Raw genomic sequence first — 22,636 nt, 5'->3', positions numbered from 1 at the left:
AAGATGACTTTCCACATTAAGCAGAGGCTCACCTGCACATCTGCCAATGTGGTATACTGCATCCACTGTACCCGGTGCAGCTTCCTCTACATTGGGGAAACCAAGGGGAGGCTTGGGGACCGCTTTGCAGAACACCTCCGCTCGGTTCGCAATAAACAACTGCACCTCCCAGTCGCAAACCATTTCCACTCCCCCTCCCATTCTTTAGATGACATGTCCATCATGGGCCTCCTGCACTGCCACAATGATGCCACCCGAAGGTTGCAGGAACAGCAACTCATATTCCGCCTGGGAACCCTGCAGCCCAATGGTATCAATGTGGACTTCACCAGCTTCAAATCTCCCCTTCCCCTACTGCATCCCTAAACCAGCCCAGTTCGTCCCCTCCCCCCACTGCACCACACAACCAGCCCAGCTCTTCCCCTCCACCCACTGCATCCCAAAACCAGTCCAACCTGTCTCTGCCTCCCTAACCTGTTCTTCCTCTCACCCATTCCTTCCTCCCACCTCAAGCCACACCTCCATCCCCTACCTACTAACCTCATCCCACCTCCTTGACCTGTCTGTCTTCCCTGGACTGACCTATCCCTTCCCTACCTCCCCACCTATACTCTCCTCTCCACTTATCTTTTCTCTCCATCTTCGGTCCGCCTCCCCCTCTCTCCCTATTTATTCCAGAACCCTCACCCCATCCCGCTCTCTGATGAAGGGTCTAGGCCCGAAACGTCAGCTTTTGTGTTCCTGAGATGCTGCTTGGCCTGCTGTGTTCATCCAGCCTCACATTTTATTATCTTGGATTCTCCAGCATCTGTAGTTCCCATTATCACTGAATGTATTGTAGCCTGTTTTGCAGATGACACAAAAATAGCTGGAAAAGCAGATTGTGGGAGGGATACAAACAGTTTACAGAGAAATGTTGAGAGGTAAAATCAGTGAGCTAAAGTTTGACAAATGGAATATAATGTGGGAAAATGTGAAGTTGTTCGTTTTGAAATGGAGGACAAAAGAACTGAGTATTATTTAAAAGGAAAAAAACATCAGAAAACATCTCACAAAGGGACCTGGGGGGACTTATGCACAAAACAGGTGCAGCAGGCAATCAGGAAGGCTAATGGAATGTTGGCTCTTATTTTTAGGGTATTGGAGTATAAGAGTCAGGAAGCCTAACTGCAACTGTTTAAGGTACTGGTGAGACATTGTCTGGAGTGCTGTGATCAGCTTTGGTTCCCTTATTTAAAGAAAGATATCATTTCATTGAGGCAGTTCAGAGAATCTTCGTTAGAATGTTCCTGGGATAGAGGGATTGCCTTATAAATAAAGGCTAAACAGGCTGGGAGTCTACTCATTGCCATTTAGAAGAATGAGAAGAGATCGCATTGAAATTTTAAGGCTCTTAAGGGGCTTGACAGATAAATTGTGAGAGGATATTTCCCCTCATGGGAGAGTCTAGGACCAGTGGGCATAGTCTCAGAACAAAGGGGTGCCAAATTAAGACTGAGATGAGGAGGAATTTCTTCTCTCAAAGGATTATTTTCCCCATTTTGCCAGGTTGGCCATTATATCTAGGGGACTGGAGTGTAAGGAGGCTGAAAGTGTCCCTAAATTGTGCAAACTCTGATTGGACTCCACCTTAAACATTGATAGCAGATCTGGGCACCACACCTTAGGAAGGATACGTATTGGCCCTAGAGGGAGTAGATGTAGGTTGACAGGAATGTCACCTGGACTTCAGGGGTTACGTTATGAGGAGAGATTATACAAATTATACTTGTTTCCTGTAAAATGTGTAAGGTTAAGGGTGATCTGATCGAAATCGTCAAGATTTTAACAGGAAAAGACAGGGTAGATTAAGATAAACCATTTTCTCTGGTTGAGGATACTAGAACAAGGGGGCTTGGTCTGAGAATTAGGGCCAGACTTTTTAAGAGAGATGTTAGGAAGCACTCCTACACACAAAAGATAATAGTTGTTTGAAGTTTTGTTCCACATTCAGCAGTTGATGCTAGATCAGTTGCGAATTTTAAATCTGAAGTAGATGGAGTTTTGGAATATGGGCCAAAGATTTATGGAGTCAGAATACAGATCAGCCACGATCTCATTGAATGTTAGAACAGGCTTGAAGGGCTGAATGGCCTACTCCTGCTCCTATGATCCTCTCTGATAGGCCATTTCCTCATGTTAATCACTTCTTTTCAAGAGGAATTAGATATAGTTCCTAGGGCTAAAGAAATCAAAAGGTATGGGAAGAAAGTGGGTGCAAGGTTATTGAGTTGGATAATCCACCACGATTGGAGCAGGCTCAGAGGGCAGAACAGCCTACTCTTGTTCCTACATTCTATGTTTCTTACTGAAAACAATGTCAGAGTTTCGCAGTTTAAGTTACCTAAATTTAAAATTATGACTCCTGGCATTCTATTTTTGAATATTATGTGTGGCAGAAAAGCTTACCTTGATCCAAATTCTGTCACTCCCTTATAATCTTAAATACTCTACCAAATGACCCCTAGCCTCTCCTTGTTCACCTTTCAGTCTTTCATTATTCAAACAAGTGCATTCGCAGAGCAACCAATTTGTCCTAATGACTAATGGTATTCGCTACGTTAGCTGCAGCCTGGACTCATGGCAAACCGGTAAGAGTTAACAAATATTTGAAAAAGAAGAAAAGAATTTTAATTATGAACTGGCTATTTGACTCAGCTTTTCCAGTGATGCTTGTACAAGTCTATGAGGCAATTAACTATTGCTAAATGAGACCCATTAGAAGAATGAAGAACTGAATGTGAAACTGCTTCCTGTAAAGATCAGATATAATTTTCATTAGTTAGTTTTTGCTCTCTCTATTTTTATGTTTTTTTTCTATCTTATTTTCAATTCTCTTACATATGCTTTCTCTTCCTTTTAGTTTTTTTTTCTCTTTTTTCCCTCTTCTTTGTGTTTTCCTTTTTAACTCTTCCCCTATTCTCCACTATGACCCATGTAATTACAGTACTGCTTTCCATATTTTTGGAAAAATATGTTAAATATTTTGCATTTTAGGCTATTCATCATCCTTCTTTATTCTTGGATTGGTATGTTTTGGCGTGGTGCTCCATTGCTTGTGAAATGCCAAGTGACGTCACTGCAGCATTCCAGCAATCTCACTCTCAATGCATACAGGAAACGAAGGAAGCCAATTAAAAAGGAGAGAAAGGAATAAATAAAAAGAGAGAGAAAGCGACCGAGTTGATGGAACAATGAAGAAGGAGAGAATGAGGAGGGTTGAGGAAGGAAATATAGAGACCAAGGACAAAAATTTGTATTTCTTTAGTGCGGTACATGACCACAGGATGTTGCAAAGAGCTTTGGTTGCGCAGTTTCTATTGCAATATAGTAGCCACAGTAGTTTATTAAGTAACATTTTCATCCCCCAGCTCGAAATTGTTGGTTGTACACTCCAGACCAGTCAGTACTTAGCAGGTTAAAATTTCAGAAGGAGACCAAAGATGCTTTGACAACAAGTCCTCATCCAAAATCTTAACCTGTCTTTTCTGTGTCAGATGAACCCACTATGCACTACCAGACCTCGCTGCTTTCATTTCACATGAAATGTAAACTTCTGGGACCTTTTGCCTGGATGAATGCTCTTGAATGTTAAAGGCCTCATTCTAGTCCAGTGTTCAGTCAGGGATGTTGAAAAGCTTCTGTGGATTGGAAGAAGATTAAATCGGGAATTGGGTTCTGTCTTTACTCTACAGGTCATGTGACAGTGTGATCAAGAAAGGCGAGAGCCTTCAACTTTTTCTCTATTTAATCCTTTGTTTATATTGTACTAAAATCCACTTCAAACTTGTCTCTGTCTGGCATTAAGAAGGTTTTGATGTTTGTCTGGCATTAATAAAATTGGTCTGCCCTTTGCACCTACCACTTATTGCTCATTCTATGCCCATTATTTCTGTTTTCTTGCTGCAGTATTAGCTGCTTGGGTTTATTAGTAGAGGGCGAACTCTCGAGTGACTGTTCCCTGTAATGGGTGCAGGGATCAGTTAGCCAGACATTTGTTGGAACTGAAAAGAGAGGATTACTGTGCGATGGCTGATGACTTTGAATAGATTACCAGGACAGAAGTTGGTAGCTATGAATTTCAGCTGAACCAAGGTAAGAAAGCCATGCTGCCTTTGGGTTTAAAATAACAAGAGCCCACCATTTCCTTGTCTGATAATCAAGTGCAAAAGAAGCTTTTCTTCAACATCGTTCTGAGCCTGAGTCTGTGTAACTGTGATCTGACAGACATGCAGCATCAACACAGCCTTGTAAGACATGCAAGCAAATTGTAAAACCCTCAAACACACCCACTTCTTTATGTGGGTGCAGCTGGTGTATTTTATCTTTGGTCATTAGGGGCAAAGGTGCTGTTGATATTTGACATGTTATCAGTTTGGGATTTTAACAGGGAATGAGCATTGTGAAGTTGTGATATGGTTTACGTGAGACCTGATAGTGAAAGCATTGTAGGGAGGTGCACAGACAGAAATTCAGTGATTATTGGGCACACATTCAAGCTTGAGAGGCAAGTTGAGCAGACAGCTTTGATTACCTGCTTTGCACAGATGTGAATGCATGCGTGGCTCAAACTGTTGGTAAAGAGGAAGAGAACTTGTATTACGTTAGCATTTTTCTCTAAGATATCCCAAAGAGTTTTACTGCTAATGAAGTACTTTGGAAGTGTGGACAGCTCCTGGGATGTAAGAAAACTGAAGGCAGGTCGTGTTGATGACTTCACTGCGTGTCCTGAGAAAAAGTATTCAAGGCCTATGTGAGAGAGCGATCTTTGACAATTTTGGATCACCCAAGTAGACTGCAGCAGTCTGTCCTGTGCCCTAATGCTTGTGCTCTCAGCCTGAGGCACTTATCTTTAGCTGTACGTAGGCAGCAGGGAACTCAGTAAACTCCATTCTGTGTACCCAGCTGATGATGATGGTTTTATGGTGGATGAAATGTCTGTTGATGTTTCCTTGCCTCTGTTACATGAGTAGCACATTGCCCCTCCACAGCTGTGAGCTTGGACAAAGTATGACTACGCAGTGGTCAATTTTAAACTCCATACAAACTGACCGTCAAGTTCATGAAAAACTCTGAACAAGGTGAGTTTTTGCCAACAATTGGCAACAGTTTCATAGTCATCATTAGGTTCTTAATTGAATTCACTTGCCACTGTCTGCCATGACAGGATTTGAACCACGGTCTCTAAAATGTCACTGAGCCTCTGGATTAATACACGGGTGATAACACCACTAGGCTATCAACTCCACAGTGCCAGGATAGGCTTGGAGGGGAATTCACAGATGGTGGTGTTCCTGTGTTTCTCCTGCTCTTGTCCATCTAGATGGCCGTAGTCATTTGTTTGGAAGGTGATGTCTACATTGGTGAATTTCTGCTCTGTATCTTGTGTTAATATGCACTGCTGAGACTGAGCGTTGTTGGTGGAGGGAGTGGCTGTTTATGGATGTGGTGTCAATAAAGCGGGCTGCTTTGTCCCGGATGGTGTTAAGCTTCTTGACTGTTATAGGATCTGTACTCGTCCCTTACACAATTGATTTGTGCCTTGTAGATGGTGAACACACTTTTCTGGTCAGAAAGTGAGTTAGTGTGGGATTCTTAACCTCTGACCTGTTCTTGTAGCCACTGTATTTATATGGCTAGTTATGTTCAATCTATGGATGGTGATATCCACCAGGATATGCACTGCCAGACCTCACTGCTTTCATTTCACATGAAATGTAAACTTCTGGGACCTTTTGCCTGGTTGAATGCTCTTGAATGTTAAAAGTCTCATTCTAGTCCAATGTTCAGTCAGGGATGTTAAAGGCTTCTGTGGAAGATTCAGTGCGGAGGGATCTGGATGTCCTTCCGTATGACTCTCAGAAAGCTGGTATACAGGTACAACTAACAACAATGAGGGTGAATGAAATTTCAGCATTTATTGCTAAAGGAATAGAGTATCAAAGTGGGGAAGTCTTGTTGCAACAGTACAGGCATTGGTGAAATTGCATCTGGAGTACAGTGGACAATTTTGGCTCACTTGAGGAAGGATGTTAATTGCATTGGAGGCAGTTCAAGAGGAGGTTCTGTGAATGCCATTGAATATCAAGGGGCAATGTTTGGACTGTTTGTAGTTGGAGATGGCCGTTGCCTGGCATTACTATGACCTGAGCATTTCTCGCCACTTGTCAGACCAAACCTGGATATTATGCAGATCCAGCTGCATTTGAAAAAGGACTGCTTCAATACCTGAGAAGTTGCGGTGGTGCTGAACATTGTGCAGTCATCAATGACTATGCACGCTCTGACTTTTTGGTGAACGGAAGGTCATTGTTGAAGCAGCTGAAGATGGCCGGGTCTAAGGCACTACCTGGAGAAACTCCTACAGCGATTTTCTGGACCTGAGGTGACTCACCTCCAACAACCACAACCATCTTGCTTTGTGCTAGGTATAATTTTGCCAGCAGAGAGTTTTCCGCAGTGTTGTAGCTGCATGGAACAGCTTGGCTTGGGCTGAAACCTGTTCTGGAGCACACATTTTCAGTACTATTGTTGGAATATTGTCAGGGTCTACAGCTTTTTCAGTATCCAGTGTCTCCAATGGTTACTTGTTGCCAGGTGGAGTGAATTGAATTGGCTGCAGACAGGTATCTGTAATGCTGGGGACTTCTGAAGGATGCTGAGATGCATCATCCATTTGACACTAGTGACTGAAGGTTATTGCAAATGCTTCAGCCTTATCTTTTGCATTAATGTCCTGGGCTCCCTCATCATTGAGGATGGGGATATTTGTGGACCCTCCTCCTCCAGTGAGTTGTTTAATTCTCCACCCCATTCACAGCTGGATGTAGCAGAACTGCAGTGCTTATCTGTTGTTTGTGAAATTGCTTAGATCTGTCTATTACTTGCTCTCTGTGCTGTTTGTCATGAAAATAGTCCTGTTTGGTGGTTTCACCAGGTTGATACCTCATTTTTAAGTATGCCTGGTGCTGCTTCTGACATGCCCTTGATGCATCATGATGATCATGGTATACTGGGGATGTGCTGGGCCATGAGGTTTCAGATTGTGTTGGAGTATGATTCTGCCGCTGCTGATGGCCCATAGTGCCTCATGAATGCTCAGTTTGGAGTTGCCGGACTGTTTGAAGTCTGTACCATTTAACACAGTGATAGCGCCAGACTGCGCAATGTAAGTTACCCTCTATGTGATGGCAAGACTTCGGCTCTACAAAGACTGTGCGACAGATACACTTAAAGGTACCTGTTAGTGGCACAGTAGTGGGAAGTCAAAATGCAATCCATTAGAGTTAGCATGTTTTTATCAAGGATAAATCTTTTTTGAGTAATCTGCTAAAATCCTCAAAGATGTAATGAGCAAAATGGATAAAAAGGGATCCTGTAGATGGAGTATATCTGGATTTCCAGGAGACATTTACTAAGGTGCTGGTTAATACATAAGGTAAGGTCAGTATACAAGATAAGGTCCCATGGGTCAGGGGTAATACTTTAGCTTAGATAGATGATCGACAAACCAACAGTAAGTAGAGAGTGAGATAAATGGATCTTTTTCTGGTTGGCAAATTCTAACTAGTTGGCTGCCATATGGCTCAGTCTTTGAACCCCAACTACCTACGATCTATACTAATGACCTGGATGCCGGGAAAGATTGTGTTGTTGACAGATTTGTAGATGACACCAAAATGGGTGAAAGTAAGTTGAAATGAAAAGATAAGAAATTTCTTGGTGAATGGGCCAAAATGTGGCAGATGGAATTTAACATGGATATTTGTGAGCATATCCATTTTAGTTGCAGGAATAAAAAGGTAATTTATTATCTAAATGGAGAGAAACTTCAGTGTGATTCAGTGCGGAGGGATCTGGATGTCCTTCCGTATGACTCTCAGAAAGCTGGTATACAGGTACAACTAACAACAATGAGGGTGAATGAAATTTCAGCATTTATTGCTAAAGGAATAGAGTATCAAAGTGGGGAAGTCTTGTTGCAACAGTACAGGCATTGGTGAAATTGCATCTGGAGTACAGTGTACAATTTTGGCTCACTTGAGGAAGGATGTTAATTGCATTGGAGGCAGTTCAAGAGGAGGTTTAATAGATTAATTCCAGAGATGAAATACTTGTCTTGTGAGGAGAGATTGATGCCTATTTCTGCCTATACACGCTAAAGCTCAGAAGACTGCAAGGAGGTCAAATTGAGGTCTGTAAGATGCCAAAATGGATGGGCAAATTAGACAAAAACAGGATGTTTCCCAGTGTGGGGCAGTCTAGAACAAGAGGTCATAGTTTTAGCATAAGGGATAGCAGATTTAAAACAGAGCTGAGGAGGAATTCCTTCTTTTAAAATGTTATGAATCTGTGGAATTCACTCCCCCTGAGTGCAGTGGATTCTAAGGCATTGAATAAATTTAAGAAGGAGATAGATTTTTAATTAGTAATAGGGTGACAGATTGTGGAGAGTGGGCAGGAAAGTGGAGTTGAAGCCAAAGTCGGATCAGCCATGATTATATTAAATGGTAGAGCCTGTTTGAAGGGCGGAATGGCCTACACCTAATTCTTATAAAACAGGACATACTTAGGAATGGAAATGATGGCATGGAGCTGATGGAACACAGCTGGCCAGGCTGCACCGGAGGAGCAGGACAGTTGACGTTTCTGGTTGGGACCCATTTCTGAAGAAGGGTCTCAACCCGAAATGTCAACTTTCTTGCTCCTCTGATGCTGCCCGGCCTGCTGTGTTCCTCCATACTGTGTTATCTCTGACTCCAGCATTGGCAGTTCTTACTGTCTCTGATGGAACTGATGGTGTTTGGAACACTGCTTATAAGAATGTTTCCATGAGCATGACCAAATCATTGGATCACAGAATCCCTACAGTGTGGAAACAGGCCCTTCAGCCCAACAAGTCCACACTGACCCTTGGACCATCCCACATACCCCTGAACACTATGGGCAATTTAGCATGACCAATTCATCCTAACCTGCACATCTTTGGACTGTGGGAGGAAACCAGAGCACATGGAGGAAACCCACGCAGACTTGGGGAGAATGTACAAACTCCACATAGTCAGTCGCCCGAGGGTGGAATCAAACCCGGGTCTCTGGCACTGTGAGGCTACAGTGCTAACCACTGAGCCACCGTGCTGCCCTGATAGGTTATTGCTTGACTAGTCCATAAGATCGTTCTCCCATTTTTAGCCCTAGGTCCTAAATGTTTGTAAGGGGGTGTTAAGAAGTTGGAGTAGAGTAATTGTGGATTGGAAGGCAGGATGTTTATAAAATGATGCGCAGATGTATGGTCCCTTTAAAATGTGGTGTTTTTTCGAGGTTTGGAGATTTTAAAAAATTATGCAGGTTCACAGAGAGCTCCTCATATTGAAACATTGTATAAAATGGTTGCATGATTAGCAACCCAGACAGTAGTTGGTTTGTTACTAAGGCAACCAGTTTGAAAATCAGCCAATTAATTTAAACCAGGCAATTATAAACTTAAAAAGAACAAATTAAATTTAAATTTGATTGTTAAAACGATCTAGGACCAATCTTGTTATAAGAAATTAATAGATCATCAAGGGTATAAAGGAAGAGGGCATTTGAAAATCAGTGTGAGAGCAACTGCCATCTATTAAACAACCCATCAACTCAAAAGAGAAAATCACTGACTGTCACATAATTCAGACTACCGATCACCTAAATAAAGGTAGAACAGGATTCTCAACTAATATTCCTAATGAAAGAATTCAACCAAGAAAGTGTTCTGGTCTGAGGATCAGTGGAGAGGGCATGGAGCATTCCAGAAGATGTATCCTGGCTGTAATTTTGAGAGATTAAGTTTTAATTTTTAAAATTAATTTGATTTATATAAGTGGGACTTATATCAGTTGGAACAGCATACTATTAAAATTTTATTTTATTTGGGAATAGCTAGTTGTTGGGGGAAAATTGTTCAGTTTTCCAGTAGTTCTGTTAATTTGTTCTCTGTTAGAGTTAGATAAATAAATTGCTACTTTTCAAACTTCTTTTAACAGATTATGAGGTGAGGCAAGCTTCTCTTGGTGTTTCGATTTTAGTTATTGATGAAGGGCGGTTCCCCTCCATGTTATAACAGAGGACTTTGTAGGGTCAACCGGACTGTGTTTGGTATTATCATTTCTGGATGTCTCATTCTTTGCCAGATGGGCATCTGGTTTCATTTCTTCTTTGAGACTTTCAATCGATTGATCCAACCAAGTGACTTGCTAGATCAGGGAAGAGGTAGGTAAGAGCCAACCCGTTGCTGTGAGTCCACAGTCACATGTAGGCCAGACTAGTTAAGGACAGCAGATTTCCCTCCCTAAAGGATATCAGTGAAGAGATTAGTTTTAACCACAGTAGACAATGGTTTCATGGTTACCATTAGACTTTTAATTCCAGAGGAAGGTAAAATTCCAGTACCTCCTTTGTCTAATGTCTCAGTGTATTATTCAGTGCCTTTCATGAGTTATAAAATACCAGGAAGCTTCTAGGTACAGAACCAGACCTGTGTGCAACTGGCTGTACTCCAGCTATGTAGCAGCGAGGAAGTTACATGTTGCTTAGGCCTCTGACCGTATGGTGTGTAAAACCTGTAAGAAATGGGAAAAGATCAGGAACAGAAACAAAATTGCTGGAGAAGCTCAGCAGGTCTGGCAGCACCTGTGAAGGAAAAAACAGAGTTAATATTTCAGGTCCGGTGACCTTTCCTCAGGACTGGTGGTGTCTGGGAAAACATCAGTTTACAACTGAAAAGATGAAACTGATTTCCTCATCCTAATCGTAGACCCAGTCCAGTTTTTCCTGCTGAAATATATGTGGAGGTAACAAAGTGTGACGCTGGATGAACACAGCAGGCCAAGCAGCATCTCAGGAGCACAAAAGCTGACGTTTCAGGCCTAGACCCTTCATCAGAAAAGGGGGATGGGGAGAGGGAACTGGAATAAATAGGGAGAGAGGGGGAGGCGGACTGAAGATGGAGAGAAAAGAAGATAGGTGGAGAGGAGAGTATAGGTGGGGAGGTAGGGAGGGGATAGGTCAGTACAGGGAAGACGGACAGGTCAAGGAGGTGGGATGAGGTTAGTAGGTTGATGGGGGTGCGGCTTGGGGTGGGAGGAAGGGATGGGTGAGAGGAAGAACCGGTTAGGGAGGCAGAGACAGGTTGGACTGGTTTTGGGATGCAGTGGGTGGGGGGGAAGAGCTGGGCTGGTTGTGTGGTGCAGTGGGGGGAGGGGACGAACTGGGCTGGTTTTGGGATGCGGTGGGGGAAGCGTAGATTTTGAAACTGGTGAAGTCTACATTGATACCATTAGGCTGCAGGGATCCCAAGCGGAATATGAGTTGCTGTTCCTGCAACCTTTGGGTGCCATCATTGTGGCACTGCAGGAGGCCCATGATGGACATGTCATCTAGAGAATGGGAGGGGGAATGGAAATGGTTTGCGACTGGGAGGTGCAGTTGTTTATTGCGAACCGAGCGGAGGTGTTCTGCAAAGCGGTCCCCAAGCCTCCGCTTGGTTTCCCCAATGTAGAGGAAGCCACACCGGGTGCAATGGATACAATATACCACATTGGCAGATGTGCAGGTGAACATCTGCTTAATGTGGAAAGTCATCTTGGGGCCTGGGATCGGGGTGAGGGAGGTGGGCAAGTGTAGCATTTCCTGCGGTTGCAGGGGAAGGTGCCGGGTGTGGTGGGGTTGGAGGGCAGTGTGGAGCGGACAAGGAGGTCACGGAGAGAGTGGTCTCTCTGGAAAGCAGACAAGGGTGGGGATGGAAAAATGTCTTAGGTGGTGGGGTCGGAATGTAGATGGCGGACGTGTCGGAGGATGATGCGTTGTATCCGGAGGTTGGTGGGGTGGTGTGTGAGAACGAGGGGGATCCTCTTTGGGCAGTTGTGGCGGGGGCGGGGTGTGAGGGATGTGTTGCGGGAAATGCGGGAGACACGGTCAAGGGCGTTCTCGACCACTGCGGGGGGGATGTTGCGGTCCTTGAAGAACTTAGACATCTGGGATTTGCGGGAGTGGAATGCCTCATCCTGGGAGCAGATGCGGCGGAGGCAAAGGAATTGGGAATAGGGGATGGAATTTTTGCAGGAGGGTGGGTGGGAGGAGGTGTATTCTATGTAGCTGTGGGAGCCGGTGGGCTTGAAATGGACATCAGTTTCTAGCTGGTTACCTGAGATGGAGACTGAGAGGTCCAGGAAGGTGAGGGATGTGTTGGAGATGGCCCAGGTGAACTTGAGGTGGGGTTACGGTTAGATATGCCTTTGAGAACAGCATGACGATAGTGTTGCAGCATTTCTTTACTATCAAGAATCTTGTACAATTTGTTCATAGAATTACATAGAATATACAGCATATAAACAGGCCATTTGAGCTTTCTTCATCTTCTCGCTCTCTTGTCACAATCCTCTATAGCTTCCCCCATCATGAGTCTATCCAGCCTTCCGTATGATTGAACAATTTATAGAACATAGAACATAGAACAGTACAGCACAGAACAGGCCCTTCAGCCCACAATGTTGTGCCGACCATTGATCCTCATATATGCACCCTCAAATTTCTGTGACATATACATGTCCAGCAGTCTCTTAAATGACCCCAATGACCTTGCTTCCACAACTGCTGCTGGCAACGCATTCCATGCTCTCACAACTCTCTGCGTAAAGAACCTGCCTCTGACATCCCCTCTATACTTTCCACCAACCAGCTTAAAACTATGACCCCTCGTGCTAGCCATTTCTGCCCTGGGAAATAGTCTCTGGCTATCAACTCTATCTATGCCTCTCATTATCTTGTATTCCTCAATTAGGTCCCCTCTCCTCCTCCTTTTCTCCAATGAAAAGAGACCGAGCTCAGTCAACCTCTCTTCATAAGATAAGCCCTCCAGTCCAGGCAGCATCCTGGTAAACCTCCTCTGAACCCTCTCCAAAGCATCCACATCTTTCCTATAATAGGGCGCCCAGAACTGGACGCAGTATTCCAAGTGCGGTCTAACCAAAGTTTTATAGAGCTGCAACAAGATCTCACGACTCTTAAACTCAATCCCCCTGTTAATGAAAGCCAAAACACCATATGCTTTCTTAACAACCCTGTCCACTTGGGTGGCCATTTTAAGGGATCTATGTATCTGCACACCAAGATCCCTCTGTTCCTCCACGCTGCCAAGAATCCTATCCTTAATCCTGTACTCAGCTTCCAAATTCGACCTTCCAAAATGCATCACCTCGCATTTATCCAGGTTGAATTCCATCTGCCACCTCTCAGCCCATCTCTGCATCCTGTCAATGTCCCGCTGCAGCCTACAACAGCCCTCTACACTGTCAACGACACCTCCGACCTTTGTGTCGTCTGCAAACTTGCTGACCCATCCTTCAATTCCCTCGTCCAAGTCATTAATAAAAATTACAAACAGTAGAGGCCCAAGGACAGAGCCCTGTGGAACTCCACTCACCACTGACTTCCAGGCAGAATATTTTCCTTCTACTACCACTCGCTGCCTTCTGTTGGCCAGCCAATTCTGTATCCAAGCAGCTAAGTTCCCCTGTATCCCATTCCTCCTGACCTTCTGAATGAGCCTACCATGGGGAACCTTATCAAATGCCTTACTGAAGTCCATATACACCACATCCACAGCTCGACCCTCATCAACTTTTCTAGTCACATCCTCAAAAAACTCGATAAGGTTTGTAAGGCATGACCTACCCCTCACAAAGCCGTGTTGACTGTATTTGATCAAGCCATGCTCTTCCAGATGGTCATAAATCTTACCCCTCAGAATCCTTTCAAACACCTTGCAGACGGCAGACGTGAGACTTACCGGTCTATAATTGCTGGGGATTTCCCTATTTCCTTTCTTGAAGAGAGGAATTACATTTGCCTCTCTCCAGTCCTCAGGTACGACTCCAGTGGAGAGCGAGGATGCAAAGATCTTCGCAAGTGGCGAAGCAATTGCATTTCTCGCTTCCCAAAGCAGCCGAGGACAAATCTGATCCGGGCCTGGCGACTTGTCAATCTTAATGTTTGACAAAATTTTCAGCACATCAGCTTCGTCTATCTCTATCCATTCCAGCATGCACACCTGCTCTTCAAAGGTTTCATTCACTACAAAGTTCGTTTCTTTCGTAAAGACAGAAGCAAAAAACTCATTTAGGGCTTCCCCTACCTCCTCAGGCTCCACACACAAGTTCCCTATGCTATCCCTGATCAGCCCTACTCTTTCTTTGATCATTCTCTTATTCCTCACGTAAGTGTAAAATGCCTTTGTGTTTTCCCGGATTCCTTCTGCCAAGCCTTTCTCGTGCCTCCTCCTGGCTCTCCTCAGACCATTTTTGAGCTCCTTCCTTGCCTGCATGTAATCCTCTCTAGCTGAACTTGACCCTAGCTTCCTCCACCTTATGTAAGCTACCTTCTTCCTTTTCACTAGAAGCTCCACCGCTCTCGTCATCCAAGGTTCCTTAATCTTACCCCTACTTGCCAGTCTCAGAGGGACATATTTACTCATCACTCCCAACAACTGTTCCTTAAACAGTCTCCACATGTCTATAGTTCCCTTACCATGGAACAACTGCTCCCAGTCCATGCTTCCTAACTCATGTCTAATCGCATCATAGTTTCCTCTTCCCCAATTAAATATCCTCCCATTTTGCCTAATCCTCTCCTTCTCCATGGCTATGTAGAATGTGAGGCAGTTATGGTCACTATCACCAAAATGCTCTCCCACCACAAGATCTGATACCTGCCCCGGCTCGTTTCCGAGCACCAAGTCTAGAATGGCCTCTCCCCTCGTCGGCCTGTCAACGTACTGCGTTAGGAAACCCTCCTGAACACACCTTACAAAAACAGCTCCATTCAAATCTTCTGCTCGAAGGAGGTTCCAATCAATATTAGGAAAGTTAAAGTCACCCATTACAACAACCCTACTGCGTGCACACTTTTCCAAAATCTGTCGACCTATGCTTTCTTCAATCTCCCTGCTGCTATTGGGGGGCCTGCAGTAAACCCCTAACGAGGTGACTACTCCCTTGCTGTTCCTAATTTCCACCCACACTGACTCAGTAGGCAGATCTTCCTCGACAATGGAAGCTTCTGTAGCTGTGATACCCTCTCTGATTAGTAGTGCTACACCCCCTCCTCTTTTTCCCCCCTCCCTATTCTTTTTAAATGCTCTAAACCCTGGAAGATCCAGCAACCATTCCTGCCCATGAGAAACCCATGTGGTAACTAGTTCCATATTCACACCACTTTGTGGATAAAGATATTTGTTTTAAATCTCTCCGTTCGATTTCTTGATGGCAGCCTTCTGCTAAAGGCCTTGGATTTTGCTGTTTCCAGTAAACTTGTTTACTCTAAGAAAACCTTTCATAATTTTAAACACCTTTCTTAGGTCATCCTAGAGCTTTTGCTTTTCAAGAAAAAAACAACTTCACCTGTTGATATTTCCTGATAGATGTAGCCTCACATTTGTGGTATCAATTCCGTAAATCCATTTTGTACCTTACGCAGTACCTTGTGATCACTTTTTGTAATTTGGCAACCAGAATTGTACACAATCGCCCAGGAGTTATCTAACGAACACCAAAAACACAAATTACTGGAAAAGCTCAGCAGGCCTGGCAGCATTTGTGGAGAGAAATCAGAATTAACATTTTGAGTTGAATGACACTTCCTTAGACTTCTTGTGGCAGCATGGTGGTTCAGTGGTTAGCACTGCTCCCTCACAGTGCCTTGGTTCAATTCCAGCCTCAGGTGACTATCTGTGTGGAGTTTGCATGTTCTCCCTATGTCTGTGTGGGTTTCGCCTGGGTGCTCAGGATTTCTCCCACAACCCAAAGGTGTGAAGTTGGATTGGCCATGCTAACTTACCCATATAGTCCAGGGATATGCAGGCTAGTTGGATAAGCCATAGGGAAGTGCAGGGTAGTGGGGGGGGGTAGGTCTGCATGGGGTGCTGTTTGAAAGGTCAATGTGGACTCTGGGCCAAATGGCCAGCTTCCATGCTGTAGGGATTCTATTGGTCAGCATGGACCAGTTTGGGCTGAAGGGCCTGTCTTTATGCTGTAAGACTCTATGACTCTAATGATCTAACCAAGTTTGGGATTACTGCTAAATGGATCTTAGCGAGCAGTTGAATTAGCAACCAAAGCATGGAGCGTTTCCTCAACTATAATTTTACTTTCCTGCATGCAGTCTTACGGACCTAGTACAGTGCCCCGCCTGCCCTCTTTCCATACCGTTTTGAAACTCCTGGCTACAGCTTAGTTAATTGGGTGACAGCCCCTATGAAGGACATAATTATTTCACCAGGTATTTGAGTGAACTCCGAAATGGTGAGCAGACTTGACAAGATTTGCAGGTGCACCAGGAGACCCTAATGGATTTCTAATCCATCGCCATAACAGCGGCCCAGTTTCCCAATGTTGCAGGAGAGGTTTGAACCCTCCCCTGTGAAGTAAGGATCAGGGCACTGCAGTGGCTCAATCTCAGTCTGTCCTGTTACTGGACAGGTGTTTTAGCCAACTGAGCTGCAGTTCCTACACCCAAATCTTGAGGTGGCAGAGGGATTAATTGATTAACACCCGTCAACTGGTTACCCTTCACATTAACTGTGTGATTGGAATTAACAATAGGTTCTGTCCTTTTAAATTCTGCCCCTGTAGAAATAGTGTGGCGTGCTTGCTTTGCTTTTTTATGGCCATGTTAGCCTGAGGCAAGTGTATGTCAATTAAGCACAGGAAGAACAGATGAAGAGAGCTTGTGAGACCATGTCCCCTAACCACCAGCTCAACAAAGCAACCGCATTTCACCCGATTAGGTTAACTGTCTGCTGAGGCTGTTTGCTTTTCCCCCTTCAGGTTTCAGATGATTATAACGTCATCGGCCGCTCCCTCTTCAAGAAGGAAACGAATATGCAGCTGTTTGTTGGGATGAAGGTTAAATTGTCCACAGGAGAAGCTGGAGTGATTGAAGGAGGCTTTGGACAGAGTGGGAAATTTAAAATCAGAATCCCAGGTAGGTGCCTACCTTACTAAGGGTTTGTTTGGACATTTCATAGACTGATATATCACAGAAGGAAGCCATTCAGCCCCTTGTTTCTCTGTTGGCTCCTTGAAAGGGCAGCCCAATTAAATTTATTTTCCCTGTTTATTTCTCATAGCTGTACTGCACTTAATTTAGAATAAATGACAATATAATACTATTTATTGTGTACCTAATGATATGCATGAACCCTGGTTTATGTGACAGCAGCAACATCTTTTCTACATGATCTCGCCTCTAGAAGAAAGATGCCCAAGCGATAAGCCTAAAGCATCCTAACCTGTGACGGTTTTCTTTTTATTGTCTCCCATGTTCTGTCAATACCTTTCACTTGTCAGTGCTCACAAAGCCAAGATCATTAACTCACTGGTGTAGCTTACTTACTCACATATTGCACCTTTAAAATAGGCTTGTGTGGAGGTCATGTAAATGGAACACAAAAAAGCGTGACAGAATCTCTCACAATTCATACATGTGTGCACCATTGCTTCAGAACCATTAGCTGTCGTATATTTATATTATCTTTCCAGGAATATCTTTTTTAAAAAAAGTTTTCTGCCTCGTGCGGTGTATGTGGGATGGCTGGCATCATCTGTTGCTTGCAGAAACTGTATCCAGCAGGCTACAGCCATGTTAAGCAAGGCTTGATCGCCACCGAGCACAAAGTGCCAATCTGGCAAGCTCAATCCTGACTTCTGTGATGTAGGGTGTGCGATATGTGAGTGTAAATATTTGAATTTTGAATGAGTGACTTACAGATGGTTTCTGTGGGTCTGAACAGTTTGTCAATTTGCTAGTGCACAATGCGATCTTTCGGCCCATCTTATCTATCCTGACTCTCTGAATAAGCAATTCAGTCACTGCCATTTTCCTGCCTTCTCCCTGGGACCATGCACAATCTTTTTTTTCAGGTAACAGTGCAATTTCCTTTGAAATGTTTCAATTGAACCTGCCTCCACCACATCTCAGGCAGTGTAATGCAGACCTTAACGAATTGCCATGTGAGTTCCCTCCCGTGTCACTTTTTCTTTTACCAGTTATTTAAAATCTGTGCCCTTTTATTCTTAATCACTTCACGAGTCCTTTCTCCTTATCTATACTTCCCAAACCCCAGGGATTGATTTTATGCACATAATTTAGATTATGTAACATCCTCCACTGACTGCATTTTACTGGAAAACTAATCCAGTTTCTATCAGGAGACTGTGCTGTGGTTCCAGTCATGAGTTCTATTTGCTGTCGTTCATAGAATCTCTTTCAGTAGATTATGTTTGCTGTGTGTTTTCAAAAATGACAAATACCTGAGTTATAACTAGTCAGTTGTTAGTCTGTCAATTAGCACACACTTAAGTATCTACTTACAACTGGTGAAGAATCAAGGAATTGGGAAAGAAATAGCCCAGTATGACCCCTCATGAATATTCCTCCATTCTATAAGATCATGGCTATCTAATTGTGGCTTTAGCACCACTTTCTTGCCTGTCCCCATAACCTGTGCCTTCTTTGTTAACCAACCCTCTGTTTTAACCAGCCTTGAGTGTATTTAAAGATACAGTCTCCACTGCTCTCTGGAGGAGAGAATTCTGAAGACTGATGAGCTTCTGAGAGAAGAAATTCCTGCTTGTTTACATCTTGAACGGGAGACACTAATTTTTAAATTGAACCAGCCTTCTGTCTGTCGCTGCATCTCTCTCTCACTCTTTCTCTGCCTGCGCTCCATCTCAGTCTACCTGTGCAGACATCTGCCTCAAATGCCATGTCTGCTATTGAGATATTGCTTCAGTGTTGAGAGCCTGCATACAGTTCTTAATTTTGATTAATTAATTTAACTAATGCTAAAATTAATCTCTGGCTACTGTTTCCAACACAATGTTAACCAAAAGGTTTGTGCTCTGTGTCTACCCAGAGATGAATGTAAGCGCTGTTTGCCTTTCTAAGCATTCTTGGTGGTTAGGATTTGGTGTTTGCAATACTGCAGACTTGGTTTGATTCTTTGCAAGGGACTGGAAATTTATTCAATGGATCTTGTTGGGAAATGATAGATTCCCTACCTCTGGACTAGCATATCTGGGTTAAAGACCCACCATCCTGGAAATGGATTATAATGTGCGCAACACAGTGAGCAGTAGGGGCACACAATAAGCTTTACCGTTCATCTCAAACTGGACCCAAACTGGAAATCACCAATTGTGATGTAAAAAACAAAATAGAATGTAGAAATAATACAAAACGGCATGTGAAACAAAGGAAACATGTTGTTTTCGACATCTGTGATATACTGCAGTGTGCAATGGCCACAGGAAGGTTACATTGGTGAACATCATGTTGCCAGTACGTTGAGGATGCCTGACTGTAAAACAGCTGTGGGAGACTGGTGGGTAACTGTTAGGAGCCATTGACCATTCCCTGTCTGGCTAGCCAACTTAGCCCGAAACAAACCCACAGAGAATTGGAGGACTCTTTGTAGTAAGTCACAGCCCACCATGAACTTTGTGTTTCCCACATCCCAAAATGTTTTCCTTCAACTACTTCTTTCTATTCCCCTTAACTATATCAGAGGCCTCCTTAAAATCTGGCTTTTTGACCATGACTTTGACCAACCCTCCGAAATCCTCTCCTTCTCAATGCACGTCAGATTTGTCATTCTCTTAAATATTGTACACAAGAATCAGTCCCTCTCTTAAGTCCTTTACAGCATGACTTGTCCCTCTCTGAAATCTCCTGTGGCCCAACCTGTCTTCCCTCTAAGGCACTGCTTGGTTCAAGATTAGGTCAGCCAGCCCTCAAGGTCACAACTTTAATTTCTAAATAAATTAATTATGGTGCTAAGACAACTGCAGCTGCCTCCCGACTGGGAGCAGCTAATGTACAATAGCCTAAGTATTAGACCTGAGATTCAGAAAGTTACTAGGCTTCATATTGAAGCCAGCAGTTCTTTTACACATGGGCCATCGGGCAACAAATAGCTGTTATTTTAAAAATATTCTAGCTTGGCTGAGCTTGTGTTAACTTTATCATTGCATCCTCAACATTATAAATATTTGTTTTTCAGTGAGATTCCTTCTGCTGATATAGACTTCTGTTCAGTAATTGCATTCCCCTATGTGTAAAGCTTGCTAATATCTAATCTAGCGTTCAAAATTAATTCAAATGAGTTTGTTTTTACAAGTAAAAGGGACCAGGGAGTCTTGTAAAGCTTTTGGCAAGTTGATGAATTAATTAGTCCAAATGCCAGAACATTATACAGATGTACGTGAAGGGAAACTAGATCAGCCTTGTACTGGGACAGAAATTGAAGAATCTGCTGATAGGATGGAATGGGTGGAGAATAATGTGGAGCGGAAACAACAGCATGGACTATTGGGCCAAATGGCCTCTACATACATGAAAGAACCTTGTACAAAATCTGTCCCTCTCAGTTTCATATGCTGATTCTCCCTTACCCGCCAGCTTTAACTGTTTTGTTTTTGGGAAATGAGAGTTTCAGATATTTCTACTATTCTTTGTGTGAAGTTCTGCCCTGTGTCCCCTCTGAACAGCCTAACTTCAATTTATTGACTTTAAGGCACTACCCATTTATCTGGACTAGCATCCCACCACCATCAGATAAAATATTTACTCGCCAACCACCTCATCATTTTCTTTAATCATCTGATAAAATGCCACATCAGAGGTTATTGTGGAAAATAGAAGCTCATGGCATAGGGTAACATCTTGGCACAGATAGAAACAGGCTGGCTAACAGGAAACAGAGTAGACAGAAAAGGGCCTTTTTTACGTTTCCACAATGTAAGAAGTGGTGTGCCACGGAGATCATTGCAGGGACCTCAACTGTTAACAATTTATATGAATGACTTGGATGATGTGATGGAATGTTTGTTAAGTTGCTGATGACACAAGATCGTTAGAAAAGTAAGTTGTGAACTGTGTTCCCCCTTATTTTGTTTCCTGCGGCACTGAAGTTCATACATGGCTGTGGCTTCTAGAACCGGGAATGAATGTGTTAGCCCACCTGTCAGCCAGCACTGGACCTCCAAGCAGGTATGCAGCTTAGAAAGAACAGTGGCTGTAAAGAGGATTTAAGGAGGCTACAAAAAAGTGTAGAGACAAAAAAAACTGCAGATGCTGGAATCCAAGGTAGATGAACAGGAGGCTGGAAGAACACAGCAGGCCAGACAGCATCTGGAGGAAAGGAGCAGTCAACATTTCAGGTATTACCCTTCTTCAGGACTGGATGTGGGGGTTTGGGGGAGCTGCAGATAGAGAGATGGGGGGGGGGAAGGGTGGCAGTGGAATAGTGGTGATAGGTGAACTCTGGAAGTAGGTACAACTTGTACCTATGAGGTAAATATCCCTCCCATCAACCAACCAGGTCGTACCTAATACCACTGTCCACCTATCACCACCATTCTGCCGCCACCCCTTCCCCCCCCTCTTTATCTGCAGCTCCCCCTAACCCCCACACCCAGCCCTGAAGAAGGGTAATACCCGAAACGTTGACTCGTCCTTTCCTCCAGATGCTGCCTGGCCTGCTGTGTTCTAGATTTAGTGAGTGGCCAAGATCTGGCAAATGAAGAACATGTGGGAAAATAATCAAGTGCTCAGTTTGGCAGAAAGTCTGAAAAAGTATGTTGTTTAAATAGTGCGAAATTATAGAAACCTATGTGTTCTCGTGCATAAATTAAAGTCAAAGAAGTTTACAGCATGGAATCTGGCCCTTCAGCCCTACCTTTTCCATGCGGCCCAGATCTCAGAATTAATCTAGTCCCATTTGCCTACGTCTGGTCCCTATCTCTCCATACCTATTCTGTCCATGTACGTGTCCAAATGTTTCTTAAATGACAAAATTGTACTCTCCTCCACCAGTACCTCTGGCAGTACGTTCCAGACTTTAACTACCCTTTACGTGAAAAAGTTGCCTCTCTGAACCCTTTTGTATCTCTTCCCTCTCACTTCAAACCTATGTCCTCTAGTTTTCGACAATTGGAAAAGATTAGTATGCAGGTACAGTCAGAAACAGACTTATGTCTTGAGTCTGAAGTGACTTTTAGTCAGAATTCTTTCTTCGAAGAATTCTGAAGAAAAGTCATGTTGGGCTTGAAACGTTATCTCTGTTTCGTACCCCGTGGAAGCTGCCATACCTGCCGAGTTTCTCCAGCATTTTCTGTTTTTACTTTTAGATTTAATTTATATTTACAGCATCCACAAAATGTTGTTTTTATTTACCAGACGAATACCTGGAATAGGTATGTTGTCTGATGAGGAGATGTGGACAGGCTAGACATGATTCCAACTGGAATTTAGAGGAGTGATAGGTGATTTGACTGAAAGAAAATCCTGTTGGTTCTTGCGAGGGTGGAATTGGAGAGCATGTTTCTTCTTGTTGGAGAATTAAGAATAAGAGGTGACTGTTTAAAAATAAGGGTCTTCCATTTAAAACAGAAATGAGCTGAATATTTTTTCTTATAAAGTCATGAATCTTTGGGACTTCCTTCCTGAAATGGAGGAACAGGCTTTGAATATTTTTAAGGCACAGGTAGGTAGCTGGGCCTAC

The 22,636-nt window shown here is 43.6% G+C and overlaps 1 protein-coding gene across 1 annotated transcript in view; it reads left to right on the top strand.

Annotated features, from left to right (window-relative positions):
• The window catches only part of eefsec (eukaryotic elongation factor, selenocysteine-tRNA-specific), a 406,572-nt gene that overhangs the window by 260,044 nt on the left and 123,892 nt on the right, over nucleotides 1-22,636 (top strand). Inside the window, exon 6 of the mRNA XM_048548098.2 lies at nucleotides 16,899-17,055. Within this exon, the coding sequence (XP_048404055.1) occupies nucleotides 16,899-17,055 (157 nt within the window). The remainder of the gene's footprint in view (nucleotides 1-16,898; nucleotides 17,056-22,636) is intronic.

This window comes from Stegostoma tigrinum, chromosome 11, assembly GCF_030684315.1.
Source record: "Stegostoma tigrinum isolate sSteTig4 chromosome 11, sSteTig4.hap1, whole genome shotgun sequence".
Taxonomy (NCBI): Eukaryota; Metazoa; Chordata; class Chondrichthyes; order Orectolobiformes; family Stegostomatidae; genus Stegostoma; species Stegostoma tigrinum.
Note: the sequence above shows the minus strand (reverse complement) of the source record. Positions and strands in the feature narration are given on the sequence as shown.